Source organism: Balaenoptera ricei, chromosome 17 (assembly GCF_028023285.1).
Source record: "Balaenoptera ricei isolate mBalRic1 chromosome 17, mBalRic1.hap2, whole genome shotgun sequence".
Classification (NCBI taxonomy): Eukaryota; Metazoa; Chordata; class Mammalia; order Artiodactyla; family Balaenopteridae; genus Balaenoptera; species Balaenoptera ricei.
The window spans coordinates 69636709-69658611 of NC_082655.1; the positions used below are offsets into that span (position 1 = coordinate 69636709).

General features: G+C 39.3%; 1 protein-coding gene across 1 annotated transcript in view; it reads left to right on the forward strand.

Annotated features, from left to right (window-relative positions):
- CPA6 (carboxypeptidase A6) overlaps window positions 1-21903 on the forward strand; it is a 268189-nt gene that overhangs the window by 172605 nt on the left and 73681 nt on the right. Inside the window, exon 3 of the mRNA XM_059901699.1 lies at window positions 11338-11462. Coding sequence (XP_059757682.1) covers window positions 11338-11462 — 125 coding nt within the window. The remainder of the gene's footprint in view (window positions 1-11337; window positions 11463-21903) is intronic.

Here is a 21903-nt window from a genome sequence, read left to right on the forward strand (position 1 = left end):
TCTTAGAGGAAAAGTTTTCAGCTTTTTGCTGTTGAGTGTGATGTTGGCTGTGGGTTTGTCATATATGGCCTTTATTGTGTTAAGGTACATTCTTTCTGTACCCAATTTGTTGAGCATTTTTATCATGAAAGGATGTTGTCTTTTGTCAAATGCTTTTTCTGCATCTATTGAGATTATAATTTGATTTTTATTTTTTACTCTATTAATGTTGTATATCTCATTAATTGATTTGTATATGTTGAGCCATCCTTGAATTCCAGGGTTAAATTCCACTTGACCATAGTGTATGATCCTCTTAATGTGCTGTTGAATTCAGTTTGCTAATATTTTGTTGAGAAGTTTTACATCTGTATTCATCAGGGATATTGGCCTGTAGTTTTCTTTTCTTGTAGTATCAGTGTAATGTTGGCCTCATAAAATGAGTTTTAAATTTTTTCAGAGTTTGAGAAAGGTAAGTGTTAAGTCTTCTTTAAATGTTTGATAGAATTAACCAGTGAAACCATCTCATGCTGGGTTTTTCTGTGTTGGGAGGCTTCTGATTACTGATTCAACTTCCTTACTAGCTATTGGTCTGTTCAGATTTTCTATTTCATCATGATTCAGTCTTGGTAGGTTGTATGTTTCTAGGAATATATCCGTTTCTTACAGGTTGTCCAATTTTTTGGTGTATAATTATTCATAGGAGTCCCTTATGATCCTTTGTATCTGTTGTATTAGTTGTAAAATGTCCTCTTTCATGTCTGAATTTACTTATATGAGTAAGTAAAATAAAGTATTTTCTTTAGTCTAAAAAACTATTTAGACTTCTATCTTTTTTTCTTAGTGTACCTAAAGTTTTGTAAATTTTACTTATCTATTTTAGAAAAAAACAGTTCTTAGTTTCATTAATCTTAGCTATTGTTTTTCTGGTCTCTCATTTATTTTTCACTCTGGTCATTATTTCCTTTCTTCTGCTTACTTTGGGCTTAGTATTTTCTTCTTTTTCTAGTTCCTTGAGTTGCAAAATTGTTTGATTTTTCTTAATGCAGGCATTTATCAATATAAATTTCTATCTTGGAAATGCTTGTAGCATCCCATAGGTTTTGATATATTGTGTTCCCATCTTTGTTTGAAGATACTTTAAAATACCCTTTGATCTCCTCTTTGACCCTTTGGCTCTTCAGGACTGTGTTGTTTAATTTCCACACTTGTGAGTTTTCCAGTAATCCTCCTAGTATTGATTTCTAGTTTCATATCATTGTGTTCAGACAAGATGTTTGGTATGATTTCAATCTTCTTAAATTTGCTAAGACTTGTTTTGGGGCATCATCTATCTTGGAGAATGCTCCATGTGCACTGGAGAAGAATGTGTATTCTGCTGCTGTTGAATGAAATGTCTGTTAGGTCCATTTGGCCTAAACTATGGTTTAAGTCCCATGTTTTATTGTTGATTTTCTGTCTGGATGATATAGCCATCATTGAAAGTGGAATATTGAAGTCCCTTACTATTATTGTATTGTTGACTACATAGTCTCCCTTTAGATTCATTTGTATTTGCTTAATATATTTAGATCTGATGATATGTATATATATTTATAAATGCTATAACTTCTTGATGAATTGACCCCTTACCATTATATAATGACGTTGTCTCTGGTTACCATTTTTAATTTAAAGTCTATTTCATCTGATTATAAGTATAGGTACCCCGAATCTCTTTTGTTTTTAACTTCCATGGAATATCTTTTTCCATCCCTTCCCTTTGAGTAATATGTGTCCTTAAGCTGAAGTGAGTCTCTTGTAGGCAGAATATAGTTGGTTCTTGTTTTTTATCCTTCACTTACTTTATGTCTTTTGATTGGAGAATTCAACACATTTAGAGTAATTATTAATATATAAGGACTTACTAATGCCAACTTAAATATTTTTATGGCTATTCTGTGGTTCCTTCATTCCTTTCTTTCTCTCTTGGTGCCTCCTTATGTGAATTGATGATTTTTCCATAGTGGTATGTTTTTATTTCCTTCTCTTTATCTCTTGTGAATGTATTGTAGTTTTTGTTCTGTGGTTACTGTGAGACTTATATAAGACACTATATATACCACAGCCTATTTAACTCTGATAACAATTCAACTTCAACATACAAAAACACCCTTTTACTCCCCGTTTTTATGTTTTTGATGTCACAATTTACATCTTTTTATATTCTGTATCCATTAACAAACTGTAGCTATAGCCCTTTTTAACACTTTTCTCCTTTAACATTTACCCTAGAGTTAAGTAGTTAACATGCCACTATATTACAGTATTAGAGCATTCTGAATATGACTATAAGCTTATCTTTACCAGTGCTGTTGTATGTTTTCATGTTTCTAATTATCATCCTTTCATTTCAGCTTGAAGAACTCCTTTCAGCATTTCTTGTAAGGCAAGTTTATTGATGATGAATTCCCTCAGCTTTTGTTTATTAGGGAAAGTCTTTATTTGGCCTTCATTTCTGAAGGACAGCTTTGCTGGGTAGAGTATCTTGGTTGACAGTTCCTTTCTTTCAGCACTTTGAATATAACATCCCATTCTCCTCTGATCTGCAAGTTCTCTGCCACTGATAGCCTAATGGGGATTCCCTTTGATGAGAGAATTTTTTCTCTCTTGCTGCCAAAATTCTGTCTTTGATTTTAGTTTTCTTACAATGTGTTTTGGAGAAGATCTTCTTGGATTGAAATTTTGGCGTGACTTATTCACTTCATGAACTTCGATGTCTAAATCTCTCCGTAGGTTTGGGATGTTCTCAGCCATTATACTTTAAATAAGCTTTCTTCCCCTTTTTCTCTCTCATCTCCTTCTGGGACTCCAGTGATGTGTGCTTTATTTCTTTTGTATGATGTCCCATAAGTCCTGTAGGCTTTCTTTTTTTTTTTTCTTTTTGCTCTTCTAATTGGATAATTTCAGATGACCTGTTTGTAGCTCACTGATCCTCTCTCCAGTTTGGTCAAATCTAATGTTAAAACTCTCTGTTCTTTAGTTCAGTCATTGTATTCTTCAGCTCCAAATTTTCTGTTTGGTTCTTTTTGTTTTCTACTTTACTAAATTTCTCATTTTGTTCTTGTATTGTTTTTTCTGATGTCATTAAATTGTTTATTTGTGATCTTTTGTAGCTCTCTAAGCATTTTTAGAATAATTGTTTTGAATTCTTTGTCAGGCAATTCCTGAATCTCCATTTCCTTGGGGCCGGTTACTGGAGGTTTACTATATTCCTTTGGTGGAGTCATGATTCCCTAATTCTTTGTGATCCCTGTGGCCTTGCATAAGTATCTGCACATTTAAAGGAGCAGTCACTTCTTCCAGATTTTGTGGACTGACTTCCCTAAGGGAAGACTTTCACCTGCAGGTGGGGGCATGCTGGGGCATGCTGTGATGCTAGGGTCTATGGTACAGGCTGCAAGTTTGGGGACATGTAGTGGTCCCAGGTCCAGGGGTGTATGATGGCTCTTCAGCTCAGGCCACTGAGGTCCAAAGCATCAACAACTATGTGGTCCTTTGCAAACACTTGTGGGGAGTTCATGGCGGCTGAAAGGGCTGTTGGGGTCCTTGGCAGCCCCTCCAGGTCCAATGGCTATAGATCAGGGCAAGCAGCATTGGTGACCAGAGCAGGTGGTATGCACACACTCAGCTGTGGGGACCAACTGCAGGTGCCTGTGTAGTAGCAGGGGCCGGATGCAGATATACTTGTAGTAATAGGGGCCAAGACAGGCAGCAAGGGTCAGGGTTAACCATGAGCTTACTGGAAACTACAGGAACCCTGGTTGTTGGTGTGCCTTCCCATCACTACACAATCTCCCCCTGGGTGTGTGCACTGCAGTGAGGCTGGTGACAGGGTTGGGCGAGGCAGGTGTGCAGCTGGAGAAGGTAACTACAGGTGAGCATCATGGTGCAGGCTAGTGACAGAAGACAGGGCCTGAGCTGGGCACACAGGCAGTTGCAGGGGCCCTGGCTGGCAGCATGCTCTCCTCTGGCTATACAGTCTCCCTCAAGGTGGGCACGCTGCAGTGGAGCCTGGTAATGAGCATGCAAGTGCCCAGCTGGAGGGGCAGCCCTGAGTACATGCACAGTGGTGGGGGTCAGCCACAGGGGTCAAAGCAGGGCAAAGGTTTGTACTTGCACAGCCACAGAGGCCTGAGCTGGCTGCCGGTACAGTTCCCAGGCTCTGCCAGGATTGGAGGTAGGGGGTAGGGAGAGGGGGAACTCAGACAGCTGGCATCAGCAAATATGAATACCTTTGGGGCAAAAGCTGATGAAATGTGCAGGAGGTCTGTGGCAGCTATGTTGGCCATTGGTTCCTTCTTCAGTGGCAATTCCTACTCGGTTTCTCTTTAAAGAGGCCACTGTGAGCCATGATCGCTCCCACTGCATGGCTGCTATCAGGAGCCCCTGCTTCTCTTCCTTGTTCCTGGCCCTCGCTGTACGTTTCAGCTTTGCCAGTCTGGGTAAGATGAAACTGAAGCAGGGCCTTCGTGTAGTGCCCCAGAGACTGCAGAAGCTGGTTGCTTGCCTTGCTCTTCCTTTCCTGCCGAGGGGAATGCCTTCTAACTGGGATATTCCCTCTTGGTACTGAGCAATGCTGATTTGGGGGATGGGATGATGCAGGCAAAATGAAGCTGTCTTTCTTTTCTTCTTGTGCAGTTATTCTCCATTTTTTTTTTTTTGTTCCACTGTGTTGCTGAAACTTAACTAGACTCCAAATCTCACCCAGAGCTGTTTTTATTAATGGATATCTAATCGTTGATCTTTGTTGGAGGATGGGGGCTGGGGTCTCCTATGTCACCATTTTAGTGACATCACCTATACCTACTAATCTATAACCTGCTTTTTCACTTAATGTTATTTTTGTGAAGATATTTCAAGGCTGATCAAAACACATTTACATTGATGTGTGTGTATATATTTACTTTGATATTATATCTCTAAATGCTGCTAATCTTTGAATTTTCACAGTTTACCTGTATTGACTCTCTTGCCTTCTCTGTATACAGTGATTTGTGAATAATGACAATCTTGTTTCTTCGGGTTCTTAGCCTTTTTTTTTTTTTTTTTCTTTATTCTTTTGCTGGCACTGACCCTCAGTATGAGAATCTGTGGAACTGGCATTAAAGTACATTTACTTTGTTTCTGACTTTAAAATGAATGCTTCTAACACTACTCTTGTATACAGATGCTTGCTGAAGATTTTTGGTAGATACTCTTTAATAGCCTAAGGAAGTACACTTTTTCAGCACTAATTTCTACAGATACCTTTTTTTCTGAGTGTATTGATATGATCATACGGCTTCTTTTCTTTAATACATTACTATTAATATGATGAAATATACTAATAATGTTAAACTAATAATTGCATTCAGTAATGATGTTAATACCTTTTACCTATGTTTAGTTTGCTGACATACATTTCTAGGGTTGGCACCTACGTTCATAAGTAAGGTTGGCTTATAATCGTTTTCCTCAGGCTATCACTTTCTCGCTGCTAATATTGGTCATTTGAACCTTCATTCTTTTGTTCTTAAGCAGATGTGCTAATAATTTTTCCATTTTAAATGTTTCAAAGACCAATTTTTGGTTTTCTTGATCCTCACCATTACTTTTCCATTTTATCAATTTATCCTCTTTTTATTATGCCCTGTATTCTATTTTTTTTGTATTACTATTTTTCTAACTTCTTGATTTAGACATATGACTCATCACTTTCTCATCTTTATTCTTCTGTAACAGGATCATTTAAGGTCATAAATTTCTTAGAAATGTCCTATTTAGTTTTGACTTGTTCCTAATTTTACTACAGTGTCTTCTTTAACCCACAAGTTATTTAAAGTCTGTTTGTTAATTTCTAAATGTAGATATATTTTGTCATTGATTTCTAAATTTAATTACACTGTAATCAGAGAACATTTGTTTGACATGAATTCTCTGACATTTGTTAAAACTTATTTTGTAGCCTGGTATTGAGTTAATGTTCAAAACAATTCTAAGTGTGCTTGGGAAGCAATTCTGATCTTTTGGTTACTGAGATATAATGGAAGATTTATAATTTAAAATCCTGATGATACTGTCCATTTTTGCCGTATATATTTTGATACTGTTTTACTGGATACACTCAGATTGTAGTATTTATATCTTCCTGGTATATTGAGCATTTTATCAGTATAGATGGATGTGCATGTGTACATACATATTTATATAGATACAGATAGACGTATTTTTATATTTGTACGCTATATATAGTGATATACATATTACTATATTATCCCCAAAAGTGGTTTTGCCCTAAATGCTTTTCTATTAATATAGTTCTACCAGCTTTTTTTTCTTTAGTATTTGTATGGTATATATCTTTTTCCATTCTTTTGTTTTCGTTGTTTTTATTTTATGTCTCTTGTAACCAGTACTGAGGAGAATACTTTTTATTTTTCAATATTCATGCTGTTTTAAACTGGTGAATGTAATCCTTTTTAATTAACTATATTTACTGACGTATTTTATTATTTCTTTTTTGAAACTATTTTTTTCTGATGCTTTTTTGTTTTTGTAGACACTTTCCCTCCCTTGAAGCTCCTTTACCTTTCCCCTGTTAATAACGTAATTGTCTTAAATATTCCATCTGTATGCAGTGATAACCACATCAAAGTATCTCATCTTCAGAAATTCCAAGAGCCCTTCATTTCCTTTCTTTTTCAGGAAATTGCTCTAGCCGTTCTTTTAGATACTATGAAGATCTTGAGTTGAATAATCCTGCTATGTGTTGAATATATTGGCTTTTACTTACAGCGGATACCTCACTCATGTGTTTTATAATTTTTTTTCATGAGCTCTTCAACAAGGTTTCAGATGAAAGAATTCTGCGTGGCCCAGCTTGAGGGTACATCTTTGTCTGGAGGGGTTTTGCATTTATTACCACAAACTGCCTCCTTATCAAATCTTACTGATGTGTAGTTGCTTTGTTTTGTTTTAATTCCTACTCTTTCACTGAGGCTATTGCCCTTTGAAGTTCTAGTTTTATGCTAGAATCTCAGTTCCAGCTCCAAACTTTGGGCCCCAGATCTCAACCTTATTCCCTGTATGGTTGTGACAGATTCCCACAATTCTGAACCTGAACTACCATCATAACCCACGTGCACACAGCCCTAACTGGCATTTTCTTCTTTATTTTAGGCTACTGGGAATTTCCCTTATGTTTGGGGGGGGGGGGGAGCTCCACTCTACTTTTAAAGGAATGTTAATTATATTTTATTCAGTATTTTCTAGTTGTCTTGCAGCAGAAGAGTGTTGAAGTTTTCTAGTTCTCTCTATTGCTGGAAATGTTAAGTCCCGTGGCTCTTTGGTCATTAGCATAAACTGTCTAAAAGCTTTTAAGATCTTTTCTTTATTCCTGGTATTCTGAAATTTTATGATGATGTAATTTGGCGTGGGTCTATTCATTGTGCTTTCAGTAACCCCTTTTAATCTGGAAATTCATGTTTTTCAGTTCTGAAAATTCTTGTATAAATGATCTGATAATGTTCTCCCTTCTACTCTATTTTGTCTTTATGACTCTCATTCATCAGATGTTGGACTTACGATGTAATTTCTTATATTTTTTCTATTTGCCATCTTTTTACCATTTTGTGCTACATCTTGGGAAATTTTCTCAACTTTGTTTTCTAATTGTTCTATTGGATTATAAATTTCTGCTCTTTTTTATTCTCTAATTGTTCCTTTTTTAAAGCATTTTGCTACCAGGGCTACCAGGCCTTGCCTCAGGGGGGCGCTGCGTGGTCACCAGGCTGCTAAGCTGGTGGGCAGGTTAGCACCTCTCACTAATAGGCCAGAGGGAGGACCCCAAAACGGAGTTTGCCAGCAGCCGTGTCCTCGTGGTACCATGAGCTTCCCAAAATGGCTGCCATCAGGATCTATGTCCCCAGGGGGAGTCTCAGTCACACTGGCCTTCAAAGCCAGACAGTCTGGGGCTCATCTTCCTTTGCAGGAGCCCAGTGTGAGGCTCGGACCCCTTGTTCCTTGGGAAGAACCCCTGCAATCGTGATTTTCCTCCTGGTTGTGGGTCACCTACCCAGGGGTGTGGTCTTGACTATACTGCATCTCCATCCCTCCTACCGTCTCGTTGTGGTTCCTTCTTTATACCTTTAGTTGTGACAAATCTTTTCTGCTAGTCTTCAGGTCATTCTCATCCATAGCTGCTCAGTAAATAGTTGTAATTATGGTGTGCCCTTGGGAGGAGGTGAGGCCCTTGGGAGGAGGTGAGTTCTAGGTCTTCCTACTCCACCACGTTGGCCACCCATATGCTTTTCAGATAACAATAAGAACAAAGTTAATAGCTTTCAAGCTGTCACTGTGTGCCGGACTCTCTGCTATGTGTTTTACTTCTGATATTCCAGTTAATCTTAAAAACAAAAAACCCTTGGGTAGGTTTTAAAATGATCTTCACAGTACAGATGAGGAATCTAAGGCTCAGAAATGTTAAAACCTCACCCAAAGTCACGCAGTCAATGCTGCAGAGCTAGTATTCCAGCCCAGAGCCGTTGGATTCCCAAGTCCATGCTGTTGACTTTTACTCTAAACTGCCTCCACCTCTTAAATAGATCTGGCTGTGACTGGTAGTCATATAAGGAAAGGAATGCACGGGAACCACCACCAGCTTCCAAGGCCAGAAGGCTCTGCAAAGGAGCATCCTTTCCTTGGAATATCAGATGGCTGTTTGCAGTGAAGACCTGAGACAGTTGGTTGGCAAACAGCCTTAGGCCATCCTGACCAGGCCGGTGATACTTTGTCTTCATAATCCAGGGTCACCCAATCCAGGGTCAGTTCAGAATCACTTCATCCAGATGGGATCAGGCTCTACAGAAATGATTGATGGTAACCTGCCCATGGTGGGCTGATTAGAACTTTGAAATACCTGCATATATAATTCTTAGGGCAAAAAGCCCCTAACAGGGCAGACCAGGATGTGAGACCCACCAACCAGACTGTCTCAAACACTAAGTCAGGAAGTTGGAAGGTGCTTCTTATTCTGAGATAGTCTCAGGAAATCCTGGAGACACTTACCCAGCCAGCAAATTATGGGCAGTGGAGTTAAGCATATCCTCTGTCACCGTTTGGTAGCTGTGCATCCTTGGGAAAGTGACTTCACTTCTATGAACCTGAGTCTAGAAACACCTATAAAGTGGGTGGTACTTTACAAATCTCACGTATTACTGTCCCCTATATCTTGATACAGGCATCTGCCTGCCACCCAGACTGAAATATCCATGTTACTTATCCAAGCACCCCTTCCCTAAAATATTGCTGGAGAACAATACAATTCATTTTAATTTACTTTCCTAATATCAAAACAAAATACAGTTCCTGATTTTTGCAAATTCTTTTTTGTTGGTTTCTTTTAGACCAATTGTTTTCTGATGACGTTTCCTAGGAAGCCTTCTCCAGGTCAGGCCATAGGGTCTGTTTCCTCCATGGAATTTTCCTATGGGGAAGCTACTCTCCTCTGTGGGTCGAGGATTCTTATCTTAGCCTAGGCCCCAGAAAACAGCACTTACAGACTCATCACCAGCGTGGCTGTTCAGATATTTCACGTTCCTGTGGCTCTCCACCCTCTAAATAGAGCACTGCCTTCCTCATCTCCACAGGTATTAGGTGATACACCTTAATATCAAAATCTGTCTCTGTAATGCGTTTAGAGGCAAAGATGATTAAAGGATTAGAAAATCTAACATGTAGAGAAAAGTGCTTTATCTCACAAGAGCAAGAAATCAGCCATTCCTCACTGAAGAATGGAACAAGAAAAAATGAAAAGTGTGCTGCAGTGTAAAGGATTAAGAAAATGTCTGACAATCTTGTTAAATGTGGATATGAGTTAAATTAGGATAGTGTCGACTCTCCTTCTTTGGGAAACAAAAGATGTGGTTTAGATGCATCAAATGGGGACAGTTGGGTCCAGTCCTAGATTCTTGTATCCTAGTATCCTTGCCCAAGGGCCGACAGATGGATCAAATGACCTCTCAGCATCCCTCCCAGCCCCACACTTCCGTTGTGCTATGCTTGTTGGATTAGCATGTTGAGTCAGAGTTGCCCTTGCAAGTTAGTGGAGGAGTAAGCTTCTTGAAAGAAAAACAAGTAAATTCATTGTCCCCAAAATAAATGCCTCTCTACCCTGTTCCAGATGAAATTATACCACCAGGGGTGTATTTCCTTCAGTCCGAAGTATTTTTGGTCTTCTAGAGTTCCCTAACAGAATGCGGACACTGACACCTAAGTAAAGATGAAGTAACTAAACTTTATCAGATAAGGTCTTAGCAGAGATCAAGATCCTACAGCAGACCAAGACGGGAAACGCAGGAAGAGGGAGTCCCAAGTAGGAGACGTAGACGTGACTGCACAGGCAAACTGTGCCGTATTGAAAATGTACCTCTTGACTTGTGCAGAAGATGGGGCTGTCCTCCATCCCCACTGAATTGAGTCATTCTTTCAATGCCTGTGCAGCTCCTACCAGGCGTGGAGCACTAGACAAGCACCGGGAACACTGCTGTAAGCCAAACACGTTCCAGCATTCCTGCAAAACACTGAACACGTGATGAACCCTGTGGGGTCTACACTCATGCAGCAAATAACAACTGAGTTGCTAATATGCACAAGGCATCGTTTTAGGCTCTTGGAATGGGGTGGTAACCAAGTGGACAAATCCTTTGCCTTCGTGGAGCTTACGTTCTGGTAAGAGGCAGTTACGTGATGAAAGAAGCACGAGAACTATGCTGAAGAAGAACTATGACAAGGAGCCCTATCCTAGCTGACAAGTCCCCCCCCCCCCGCCGAGAAAGGCATGTTTCTACTGACATGTGAAGGCTGAGGAGGAACTGGTGAACAGGCATCAGTCGTGGGGGGAGGTGGCATCAGGGGAATGCTCCATTTAAAGTTACCAAACGTTGTCAAGCTACCACGATTTGCTTGTATAGTAGGATGAAGGGTCACTTATATCTTTCTCTTTCGTACTAGTATTCAAGTATTTGTGCAATAAATAATTTTAAGCACTATCAAAGTCATACTTAAAACTATTTTACCTCATTTTTATCTTGTGACTTTAATGGATTGGTCTTTAAACTCTTACTTGTAAACGATCACGTTCTATATGGCTGTCATATAATTTGGACACTAAATTCAAAATCAACTAGGAGTTTTACCCTGATGATGTAAGCATTGAGGCTAATTCTGAAATGTGTTTGGTATTGCTGTATGCAAGCAAGACAACATGTTTGACATTGTGACATGGATCTTTCCCCACCTACATTGAATATGAATTATAGGTTGGTTCCTGCACTACAGGTGGACCTGTGGCAGCCCAGCAGTATCTCCCAGGTATCAGAGGGAACAGTTACTGATGTCCATATTCCCCACAATGGTTCCCGAGCCCTGTTAGCCTTCCTACAGGAAACCAACATCCAGTACAAGTAAGCATGCTTTTCCCTTGCTTAATTCATTTGTACTCAGTTGAACTGAATGATAACTGTATTCAGGTTATGCATTGAGTGCAAACAACTGTGTTTCAGGTTCTATTTTTCACATTGGGGAAACCAACATGAATATAACACAGTTATATTTGCCTTTCATGAGCTTCTTATTAGTGTAATGGGGGAGGGGGAAGTAACCACACTTCCCTGTGATTTCACCATTACCTCTAAGTAATCAGTGTAAACATGGAAGCATTTTACTGTGTGAGGAAAGGAGAGTAGCTTATCCAGGCCTACAAGGTGGATAGGGAGACAGGGACAGAAAAAAGCCAGACTCTGCAGGAGCTGTGTCAGTTAGGCAAAGGATGAGACTCAGGACCTTGAAGGTAGAGGGGACAATGCAAGCAAAGGCAAGAAGCAGCATAGTATGTGTGCAGGGAACTGGTACAAGTTGGGGAGTAGAAAGAAAAGATGCTAGAGAAGAGGGGGGAGGCCAGGTTGTGGGCAGCCTGCTGTTCAGAGTTAGGAGCTCAGACCTCATCTTGTGGGTGATCCTGCACAATTGGAGGATGTCAGCCAGGGAACCACATGTAAGTGGGCGGAGGAGCAGTACGAGGCCACAGTAGTGATCCAGATGAGAGATAACGAGGCCCCTGAGTCAGGACCAGAGTCCTAGAATCAAGAGAGAACTCCAAAATATGTTTCAGAAGCAAAATCACCTGGACTCTGCACTTGTTTGGATGTAGGTGGAAGAGGAGGAACTCAAGGATGACTCCAAGTCTTCTGTCTTCGGTGACTGAATAGACAGATTTAGATATTTTGAGGGTTTTGTTTGTTGTTTGTTTTTTTAAGGAATAGTTAAGCAGTAAGAATGGAACAAGTGGAAAATAGTCGCAGGAGTCAAAGAAGAAACAAAAACCTTTTGGGAGAAAGGATGTCAGTGGCACCAAGTGCTGCAGCGATATCCTGCCAGAAAAGGATTGATCAGTTTCCTTTGGATTTGATGATGGAAATTGCACTGGTAACTCTAATGTAGCATTAGATTGTTAGGAGCAGAAGACAGAAGAGTGAACAGGAGGTGAGAACATGGAGCAGTAGAGCAGACTATCCTACTACTCTTAGAAGTTACAATAGGGGAGAGGCAGAGAGGGAGGAGTGACTACAGGAAGATGCTACATCAGTGGATGCTTGAGACCTGGCATGTTAGGGTAAGGAGGCTATTTTGGCCTGTAGGCTGAGGGGAAGGACCAGCAAGGAAGGAGACATTGATGATGCAGGAAAGAATGCACAGGTGAGGGAGGGGGTTTGAACACTAGGAAAGATAGCTTATCCTATAAGACGAAAGAGGTAACTGTGGATCTAGTTAAGATTGTGGAGAAGAGAGTCAACAAGTTTAAAGAGATCATAACTGACAGCCAAATTATCTGGATGAAGTGAGAAGCAAAATTCATCTACTCAGAGTAAAGAAATAGGGGTTAAAGAGTGTTGCGAGAGAAAAAAATCTGGGTAAGAACCAATAATAGTGGTTGTCGCAGAGAAGAAAGATTGCAGCACTGATACAGAGTTGAGGTTTTGGTGGTTAGGACCACAAAAAGATCAGGGTGGAGGGAAGTTGAGGTTCCTAGTGAGATACTAGCTCAAGTATTCATCCATGGGGTCTAGTCTGGATAGGAAGGGAGGAGAGTCTAGGAAGAATGATAGGACAAAATGGAAGAATCAAGGGTATTAAGATCTTTAAAACAGGTGTGAGGGCAACAAGCTGGAAGGAAAGAAGTTTTGATAAAGTGTAGGCTATTGGATGTTAAGAGTTCTGGGGAAGAATATTTGTGGCTGGCGACAAGATTATAGGGGTAGCAATGAAGGAGATGGCTGAGGTGGAGATCATTGAGGCTGATGCGGTCAAGAATGAGTGGGCTTAGTCACCAGAAAACCATCCCAGCAGCCTTGAATCTCCTTGGCTTATGGGTAGATTAGAGGTGGAGGGAGAGAATGTACTCCTGGGACAGGAAATACCAGCTTGGAGGTAAGCAACCAGGAATGGCCTGATGCTGAAGGGAGGACGAGCTTTTCCTGGAAGTTAGAAGATTAATGGAGCAGCACCAATGGGAGCCCAGGAGGATGCTGACCTCCCTCCCTTCTGGCCCCGTGGTCAGAGAAGTGGGAGAAGAGACAGCCACGGAAGAATCTGTGTCCTTGAGAGAGTCTGGTTTCTATTGGGGCAAGAATATGAGAAGAGAGAAGTTCTCTGAAGAGACTGGAGGATGTAGGGATTTTATTTACGATCAAAGAGGGATTCCAACAGGCACAAGGCGAAAGGATGTGGTGAAGAGATGGAGAGTCAGTGTAGAATCTGGGAGGGAGAAACACAGGCTAGTGAATTAGTGAGAAGGGAAGGAGTGGGTTACCTTTTGTTTGGAACCCTAGGATTTCAGCGCTGAGAGGCATGATTGTAAATGACTAACTTCAACTACTCCAACTTTTCAGCAAGTGGTTGTACTGCCAAAACTGGCAGAAAAATCCCTGATGATGTCTGGCGAGGCCTGGGAAGGGTTCAGGGCTCTGAGTCAATGGTGAGAACCCTAGTCTCGGTGGAAGGCTGGGCCAAGGGGTGCAAAGGGGCTGTGACATCCCTCCTTGGTCCACACAAATACCTACCTGCCAGAGACATATTTACAGGCTTATTAAAGTACTTATAGGCTTTTTGCAGAAAGGTATTTTATCTGTGTTTCTAGAACAGGGTAGAGTCACAGCTGTGCATAAATCTCTTGTTCATATTGAACACATTTTAGTCATTGCTGTAGCTTTGAAGGCATGCTTTGATTCTCTGAATGCCTCTCAGGGAAGTGCTTATATATCTATAGGTCCTCAGTAAAAACTCACATGCTTTATTAATTATTATTTGGAAGAAAAGAATATACCAGTTATTATTATTTGGAAGAAAAGAATATACCAGTTATTTTAACAAGTCTCTATTTCCTGCCATTCAATATAGGTCATGTGGAACTGATACAGAATCAAATATCACCCTTTATTCCACAGAGAACAGAGTCTAAAAAACGAGTGTTTTAAACCAGTTGTCTCCTCATGGAGAGCACTCATTTAGAATTATTCATTTTGTTGTTCCCAAGATAATAACAGAGAACAGTCAGTTAAGTTCCACGGGGCTGGTAGGTAGAGATCATTTTAATTGACTTTTATTACTGTAGCCAGGGGTATTTTCAAAAGATGATCGTTTACTCTGTACAACTGTACATAATGTATAGTTATAGTCATCTTTATGTGGCCCCATGTGTCTGGCCCCAGGTGATCCAGCCCTCTTAACGATATGACATAGGAGATGACTCCTTTTGCCATAAAAAAATTTCAAACATTTTGAAAATTAAATACCTTTAAAATTTCAAATTCTGACCACCCCCCTTTCTCCCTAGAAGCTTTGGGGAGGTGGTTTTGTACTAAGTTGATGACATCACTTGGAAAATTCTTAATAGATCTAGGAGTCGCTATTTTAGGAGTGCATACAATTGGGGTAGAAATAATAATCAGCCATAAGGAACTAAGAAACTACAACAGTTTAAAAAAGCCATTTTGGGCTCCATTTCATGGGCTTTTCATCAACTTGCTGGTTTCCAGTTGCCTACTTGACAAGGACCAAGTAGGCAGACCTGGTGTGACAGCCCAGCGGTCAGGAAGCTGTTGCTGTGCTACTGCTGCCACCACTGTCGTTACCACAATTGCCTCTCATGCCAGGAAGCTGGTGACTAGACCCTGGAGTTCTGAGTCCAGCCACCTGACTGCCTCTAAACAGTCACACCTCTGCGACCTCGACGCGCCACAGCAACGCAGCAGGAGATGGCCTCTGCCTCGTTCTTAACTTCCTGTCTTGTCAGAGTTCACAGATTTGTACCCAGAACCACAGGTGCAAGAGAGTCGAGGAAAGGTACTTTTCAGCTTCCCAGCCCTTTCAGCACAGGAAATCCAAAGAGGGCATAGGCATAAATGCTGAGAGGCAGTTGACCACATCCAGCAGACACACTCAAGAGAGGAGAGAGGAAGCAAGGACCAGCTGTATTCTAATACTGTCTTCCCCTTTTATCTAGTATAGAATCTAAGAGGACTGAGAGCCGTCAGTTTCCAGATTAATTAGCCTAAATTACTGGCTTCCAGATGTTAGCCTAAATTTGAGCTGGACGATATATTAAAATCACCTGGTGAGCTTTTTCGAAAGGCCCGATACCTATGCACAGGAGATTCTTGTCTAAGTAAGGCTCAGTGTGGCATATTTTTTAAAGCTCATGGGTGATTTTAAAGCAGCCCATCTTGAGAATCACTGGCCTAAATGAATGGATAAATACTGGGGATCCAAAGGCCAGCTCTATTTAGGGCACTTGGAAACTTTAAAATAAAACTGAGAAGCTTAAGAGTTGGTTCATCAAAGAAACTAATACCCAACTAGAGTGATTCCACAACCTCAAACTGAAAAACCTCATCATTTACTTTGGTTAAAACACTAGCAAACTTGATTAGAAAATATTAAGGTAAATATTTTGTAGGAGCAATTATCCATTAGAATTATTTTGACAGTTCATTTCGTTATGTGATTAGTAATATGTTTATCATTATCAGTTGATAAATGACTTAAGAATCTAATCAATTAAGGAGCATAGTTTTTCATACTGAAACTCCTGAGAAAATATTAGCTTTCTAAGGGGTACAGTGGTGGTTCTACCAAGAGTTTCCAAACAAGCAGATGTATCAGCATCAGAACTTTCTGGTGATGAATATGAAGAATTGGTCTTACCTTGAGGGGAAACAAGTTATCTGTGCTTGTTTATATAGGCTTGGCCAAAAAGTTCGTTCACATTTTCCTGATGTTACGAGAAAACCCGAATGAACTTTTTGGCCAACCCAGTATTTAGAAAGTCTGTCCATTTTGGAAATAATGCAAAAGTAATACACTAGAGCGCAATTTTGTAAACACGCTGTAAAGGTTTTTATAATTTTAAAAACTTTTTTGTATGTGTTCATGTATCTTTTTAAACTGGAAATTCAGAAGGAGATTCTTCTGTAGGTTGCTGGCTTTGGCAAATCTATTTACTTTTTTTCCCCTTACTTTCCTGAAATAGAGAAAAGTAGCCAGGAGAAAAAGACAGATGGTACTGGCGAGTGAAAGACAGCTGAAAATTGCCTACTGTAGCTGGAATTTGTTGACAGTTTATAACCAACCAACTCAGCCGTAATCAAACTTGCATTTTTCTTGACCACCCCAGATTCGCTCACAACACAAGAAGATTGGACGTTGACAAAGAAGTTCATTTGGTTCTTTACACCCACACTGGCAATATTGTAAAGTTCTTTAATCCATACAAACCTACTTTCATCTGTAACTCCTTTCTTTGAGGGAAGAAAGAAAGAACTAGTACAAATCATATTCAGACTGACGATCTAAAACTCCACTCATATTTTGAGCCATGGGAAGCAGCTACCAAGCGAATTTACCAACGTGGTGCCACCACACCTTACCCTGATTTTTAATACGTTTCTAGTTTTAAAGATGAAAATTGAAACAAAAAGAACAGTAAGCTGATGATAAATTCCAGATTAAGTGCTTTGTCCACCATGGGCCCTCGGTAAATAATGAATGAGTAAATCAAAAGGAATTTCCTACACCCAGCATGACCCTAAGTAAATTTACTTCCTTTGAGGACCAAAAAGTATTTATTCAAGTAATTCAAGATAATTTTTTTTATTAAGTGGCTTACATAGGTCAACTTTGAAAGTCATTTAAAGATGCCATTACACGTTCTTTTAATGGCACTGAAACCAGCAAGCCACAGGTTCTTTGGGAAGATAAAATATGAAAGCAAAGTTTTTTAGCTACCTGACAGGCCCAGGAAAAAATCACTGAGAGGCTCTTTAACATCTTTACATAAAGGAGTGAGCACCTTGTTACTTCATGGTGCTCTATTTACAGGAGATTGGTGAGTACTAGGGTGACAAGCCTATATCTAGCTCAAGGGTCTCATCAAGAACACCAGTCCACCAGTCCCTCCCATCAGGAAACTTACACAAGCCTCTTAGATAGCCTCATCTACCAGAGGGCAGACAGCAGAAGCAAGAAGAACTACAATCCTGCAGCCTGTGGAACAAAAAACACATTCACAGAAAGATAGACAAGATGAAAAGGCAGAGGGCTATGTACCAGATGAAGGGACAAGATAAAACCCCAGAAAAACAACTAAATGAAGTGGAGATAGGCAAGCTTCCACAAAAAGAATTCACAATAATGATAGTGAAGATGATCCAGGACCTCAGAAAAAGAACGGAGGCAAAAATCAAGAAGGTGCAAGAAATGTTTAACAAAGACCTAGAAGAATTAAAGAACAAACAAACAGATAAACAATACAATAAGTGAAATGAAAACTACTCTAGAAGGAATCAATAGCAGAATAACTGAGGCAGAAGAACGGATAAGTGACCTGGAGGAAAGAATGGTGGAATTCACTGCTGCGGAACAGAATAAAGAAAAAAGAATGAAAAGAAATGAAGACAGCATAAGAGACCTCTGGGACAACATTAAATGCAACAACATTCGCATTATAGGGGTCCCAGAAGGAGAAGAGAGAGAGAAAGGACCTGAGAAAATATTTGAAGAGATTATAGTTGAAAAATTCCCTAACATGTGAAAGGAAATAGCCACCCAAGTCCAGGAAGCGCAGCAAGTCCCATACAGGATAAACCCAAAGAGAAACATGCCAAGACACATAGTAATCAAATTGGCAAAACTTAAAGACAAAGAAAAATTATTGAAAGCAGCAAGGGAAAAACAAAAAATAACATACAAGGGAACTCCCATAAGGTTAACAGCTGATTTCTCAGCAGAAACTCTACAAGCCAGAAGGGAGTGGCATGATATACTTAAAGTGATGAAAGGGAAGAACCTACAACCAGTATTACTCTACCCAGCAAGGATCTCATTCAGATTCAAAGGAGAAATCAAAAGCTTTACAGACAAGCAAAAGCTAAGAGAATTCAGCACCACCAAACCACCTCTACAACAAATGCTAAAGGAACTTCTCTAAGTGGGAAACACAAGAGAAGAAAAGGACCTACAAAAACAAACCCAAAACAATTAAGAAAATGGTCATAGGAACATACATATCAATAATTACCTTAAACGTAAATGGATTAAATGCTCCAACCAAAAGACACAGGCTTGCTGGATACAAAAACAAGACCCATATATATGCTGTCTACAAGAGACCCACTTCAGACCTAGGGACACATACAGACTGAAAGTGAGGGGATGGAAAAAGATATTCCATGCAAATGGAAATCAAAAGAAAGCTGGAGCAGCTATACTCATATCAGATAAAATAGACTTTAAAATAATGTTACAAGAGACAAGGAAGGACACTACATAATGATCAAGGGATCAATCCAAGAAGAAGATATAACAATTATAAATATATATGCACCCAACATAGGAGCACCTCAATACATAAGGCAACTGCTAACAGCTCTAAAAGAGGAAATCAACAGTAACACAATAATAGTGGGGGACTTTAACACCTCATTTACACCAATGGACAGATCATCCAAAATGAAAATAAATAAGGAAACAGAAGCTTTAAATGACACAATAGACCAGATAGATTTAATTGATATTTATAGGACATTTCAACAAAAACAGCACTTTCTTCTCAAGTGTGCACGGAACATTCTCCAGGATAGATCACATCTTGGGTCACAAATCAAGCCTCAGTAAATTTAAGAAAATTGAAATCATATCAAGCACCTTTTCTGACCACAAGGCTATGAGATTAGAAATGAATTACAGGGAAAAAAACGTAAAAAACACAAACGCATGGAGGCTAAACAATACGTTACTAAATAACCAAGAGATCATTGAAGAAACCAAAGAGAAAATCAGAAAATACCTAGAGACACATGACAATGAAAACACGAAGATCCAAAACCTATGGGATGCAGCAAAAGCAGTTCTAAGAGGGAAGTTCATAGCTATACAAGCCTACCTAAAGAAACAAGAAAAATCTCAAATAAACAATCTAACCTTACACCTAAAGGAACTAGAGAAAGAAGAACAAACAAAACCCAAAGTTAGCAGAAGGAAACAAATCATCAAGATCAGAGCAGAAATAAATGGAATAGAAACAAAGAAAACAATAGCAAAGATTAATAAAACTAAAAGCTGGTTCTTTAAGATAATCAAAATTGATAAACCATTAGCCAGACTCATCAAGAAAAAGAGGGAGAGGACTCAAATCAATAAAATTAGAAATGAAAAAGGAGAAGTTACAACAGACACCACAGAAATACAAAGCATCCTAAGAGACTACTACAAGCAACTCTATGCCAATAAAACAGACAACCTGGAAGAAATGGACAAATTCTTAGAAAGGTATAACCTTCCAAGATTGAACCAGGAAGAAATAAAAAATATGAACAGACCAATCACAAGTAATGAAATTGAAACTGTGATTAAAAATCTTCCAACAAACAAAAGTCCAGGACCAGATGGCTTCACAGGTGAATTCTATCAAACATTTAGAGAAGAGCTAACACCCATCCTTCTCAAACTCTTCCAAAAAATTGCAGAGGAAGGAACACCCCCAAACTCATTCTATGAGGCCACCATCACCCTGATACCAAAACCAGACAAAGATACTACAAAAAAAGAAAATTACAGACCAATATCACTGATGAATATAGATGCAAATATCCCCAACAAAATACCAACAAACAGAATCCAGCAACACATTAAAAGGATCATACACCATGATCAAGTGGGATTTATCCCAGGGATGCAAGGATTCTTCAATATACAGAAATCAATCAATGTGATACACCATATTAACAAATTGAAGAATAAAAACCATATGATCATCTCAATAGAGGCAGAAAAAGCTTTTCACAAAATTCAACACCCATTTATGATAAAATCTCTGCAGGAAGTGGGCATAGAGGGAACCTACCTCAACATAATAAAGGCCATATACTACAAACCCACAGCAAACATCATTCTCAATGGTGAAAAACTGAAAGCATTTCCTCTAAGATCAGGAACAAGACAAGGATGTCCACTCTCACCACTATTGTTCAACAGAGTTTTGGAAGTCCTAGCCACAGCAATCAGAGAAGAAAAAGAAATAAAAGGAATACAAATTGGAAAAGAAGAAGTAAAACTGTCACTGTATGCAGATGACATGATACTATACATAGAGAATCCTAAAAATGCCACCAGAAGACTACTAGAGCTAATCAATGAATTTGGTAAAGTTGCAGGATACAAAATTAATGCACAGAAATCTCTTGCATTTCTATACACTAATGATGAAAAATCTGAAAGAGAAATTAAGGAAACACTCCCATTTACCACTGCAACAAAAAGAATAAAATACCTAGGAATAAGCATACCTAAGGAGACAAAAGACCTGTATGCAGAAAACTATAAGACACTGATGAAAGAAATTAAAGAGGATACCAACAGATGGAGAGATATACCATGTTCTTGGATTGGAAGAATCAATATTGTGAAAATGACTGTACTACCCAAAGCAATCTACAGTTTCAATGCAATCCCTATCAAATTACCAATGGCATTTTTTACAGAACTAGAACAAAAAATCTTAAAATTTGTATGGAGACACAAAAGACCCCAAATAGCCAAAGCAGTCTTGAGGGAAAAAAATGGAGCTGGAGGAATCAGACTCCCTGACTTCAGACTATACTACAAAGCTAGAGTAATCAAGACAATATGGTACTGGCACAAAAACAGAAACATAGATCAATGGAACAAGATAGAAAGCCCAGAGATAAACCCACGCACCTATGGTCAACTAATCTATGACAAAGGAGGCAAGGATATACAATGGAGAAAAGACAGTCTCTGTAATAAGTGGTGCTGGGAAAACTGGACAGCTACGTGTAAAAGAATGAAATTAGAACACTCCCTAACACCATACACAAAAATAAACTCAAAATGGATTAAAGACCTAAATGTAAGACCGGACACTGTAAAACTCTTAGAGGAAAACATAGGAAGAACACTCTTTGACATAAATCACAGCAAGATCTTTTTTGATCCACCTCCTAGAGTAATGGAAATAAAAACAAAAATAAACAAATGGGACCTAATGAAACTTAAAAGCTTTTGCACAGCAAAGGAAACCATAAACAAGATGAAAAGGCAACCCTCAGAATGGGAGAAAATATTTGCAAATGAATCAACGGACAAAGGATTAATCTCCAAAATATACAAACAGCTCACGCAGCTCAATATTAAAGAAAGAAACAACCCAATCAAAAAATGGGTGGAAGACCTAAATAGACATTTCTCCCAAGAAAACATACAGATGGCCAAGAAGCACATGAAAAGATGTTCAACATCACTAATTACTAGAGAAATGCAAATCAAAACTAC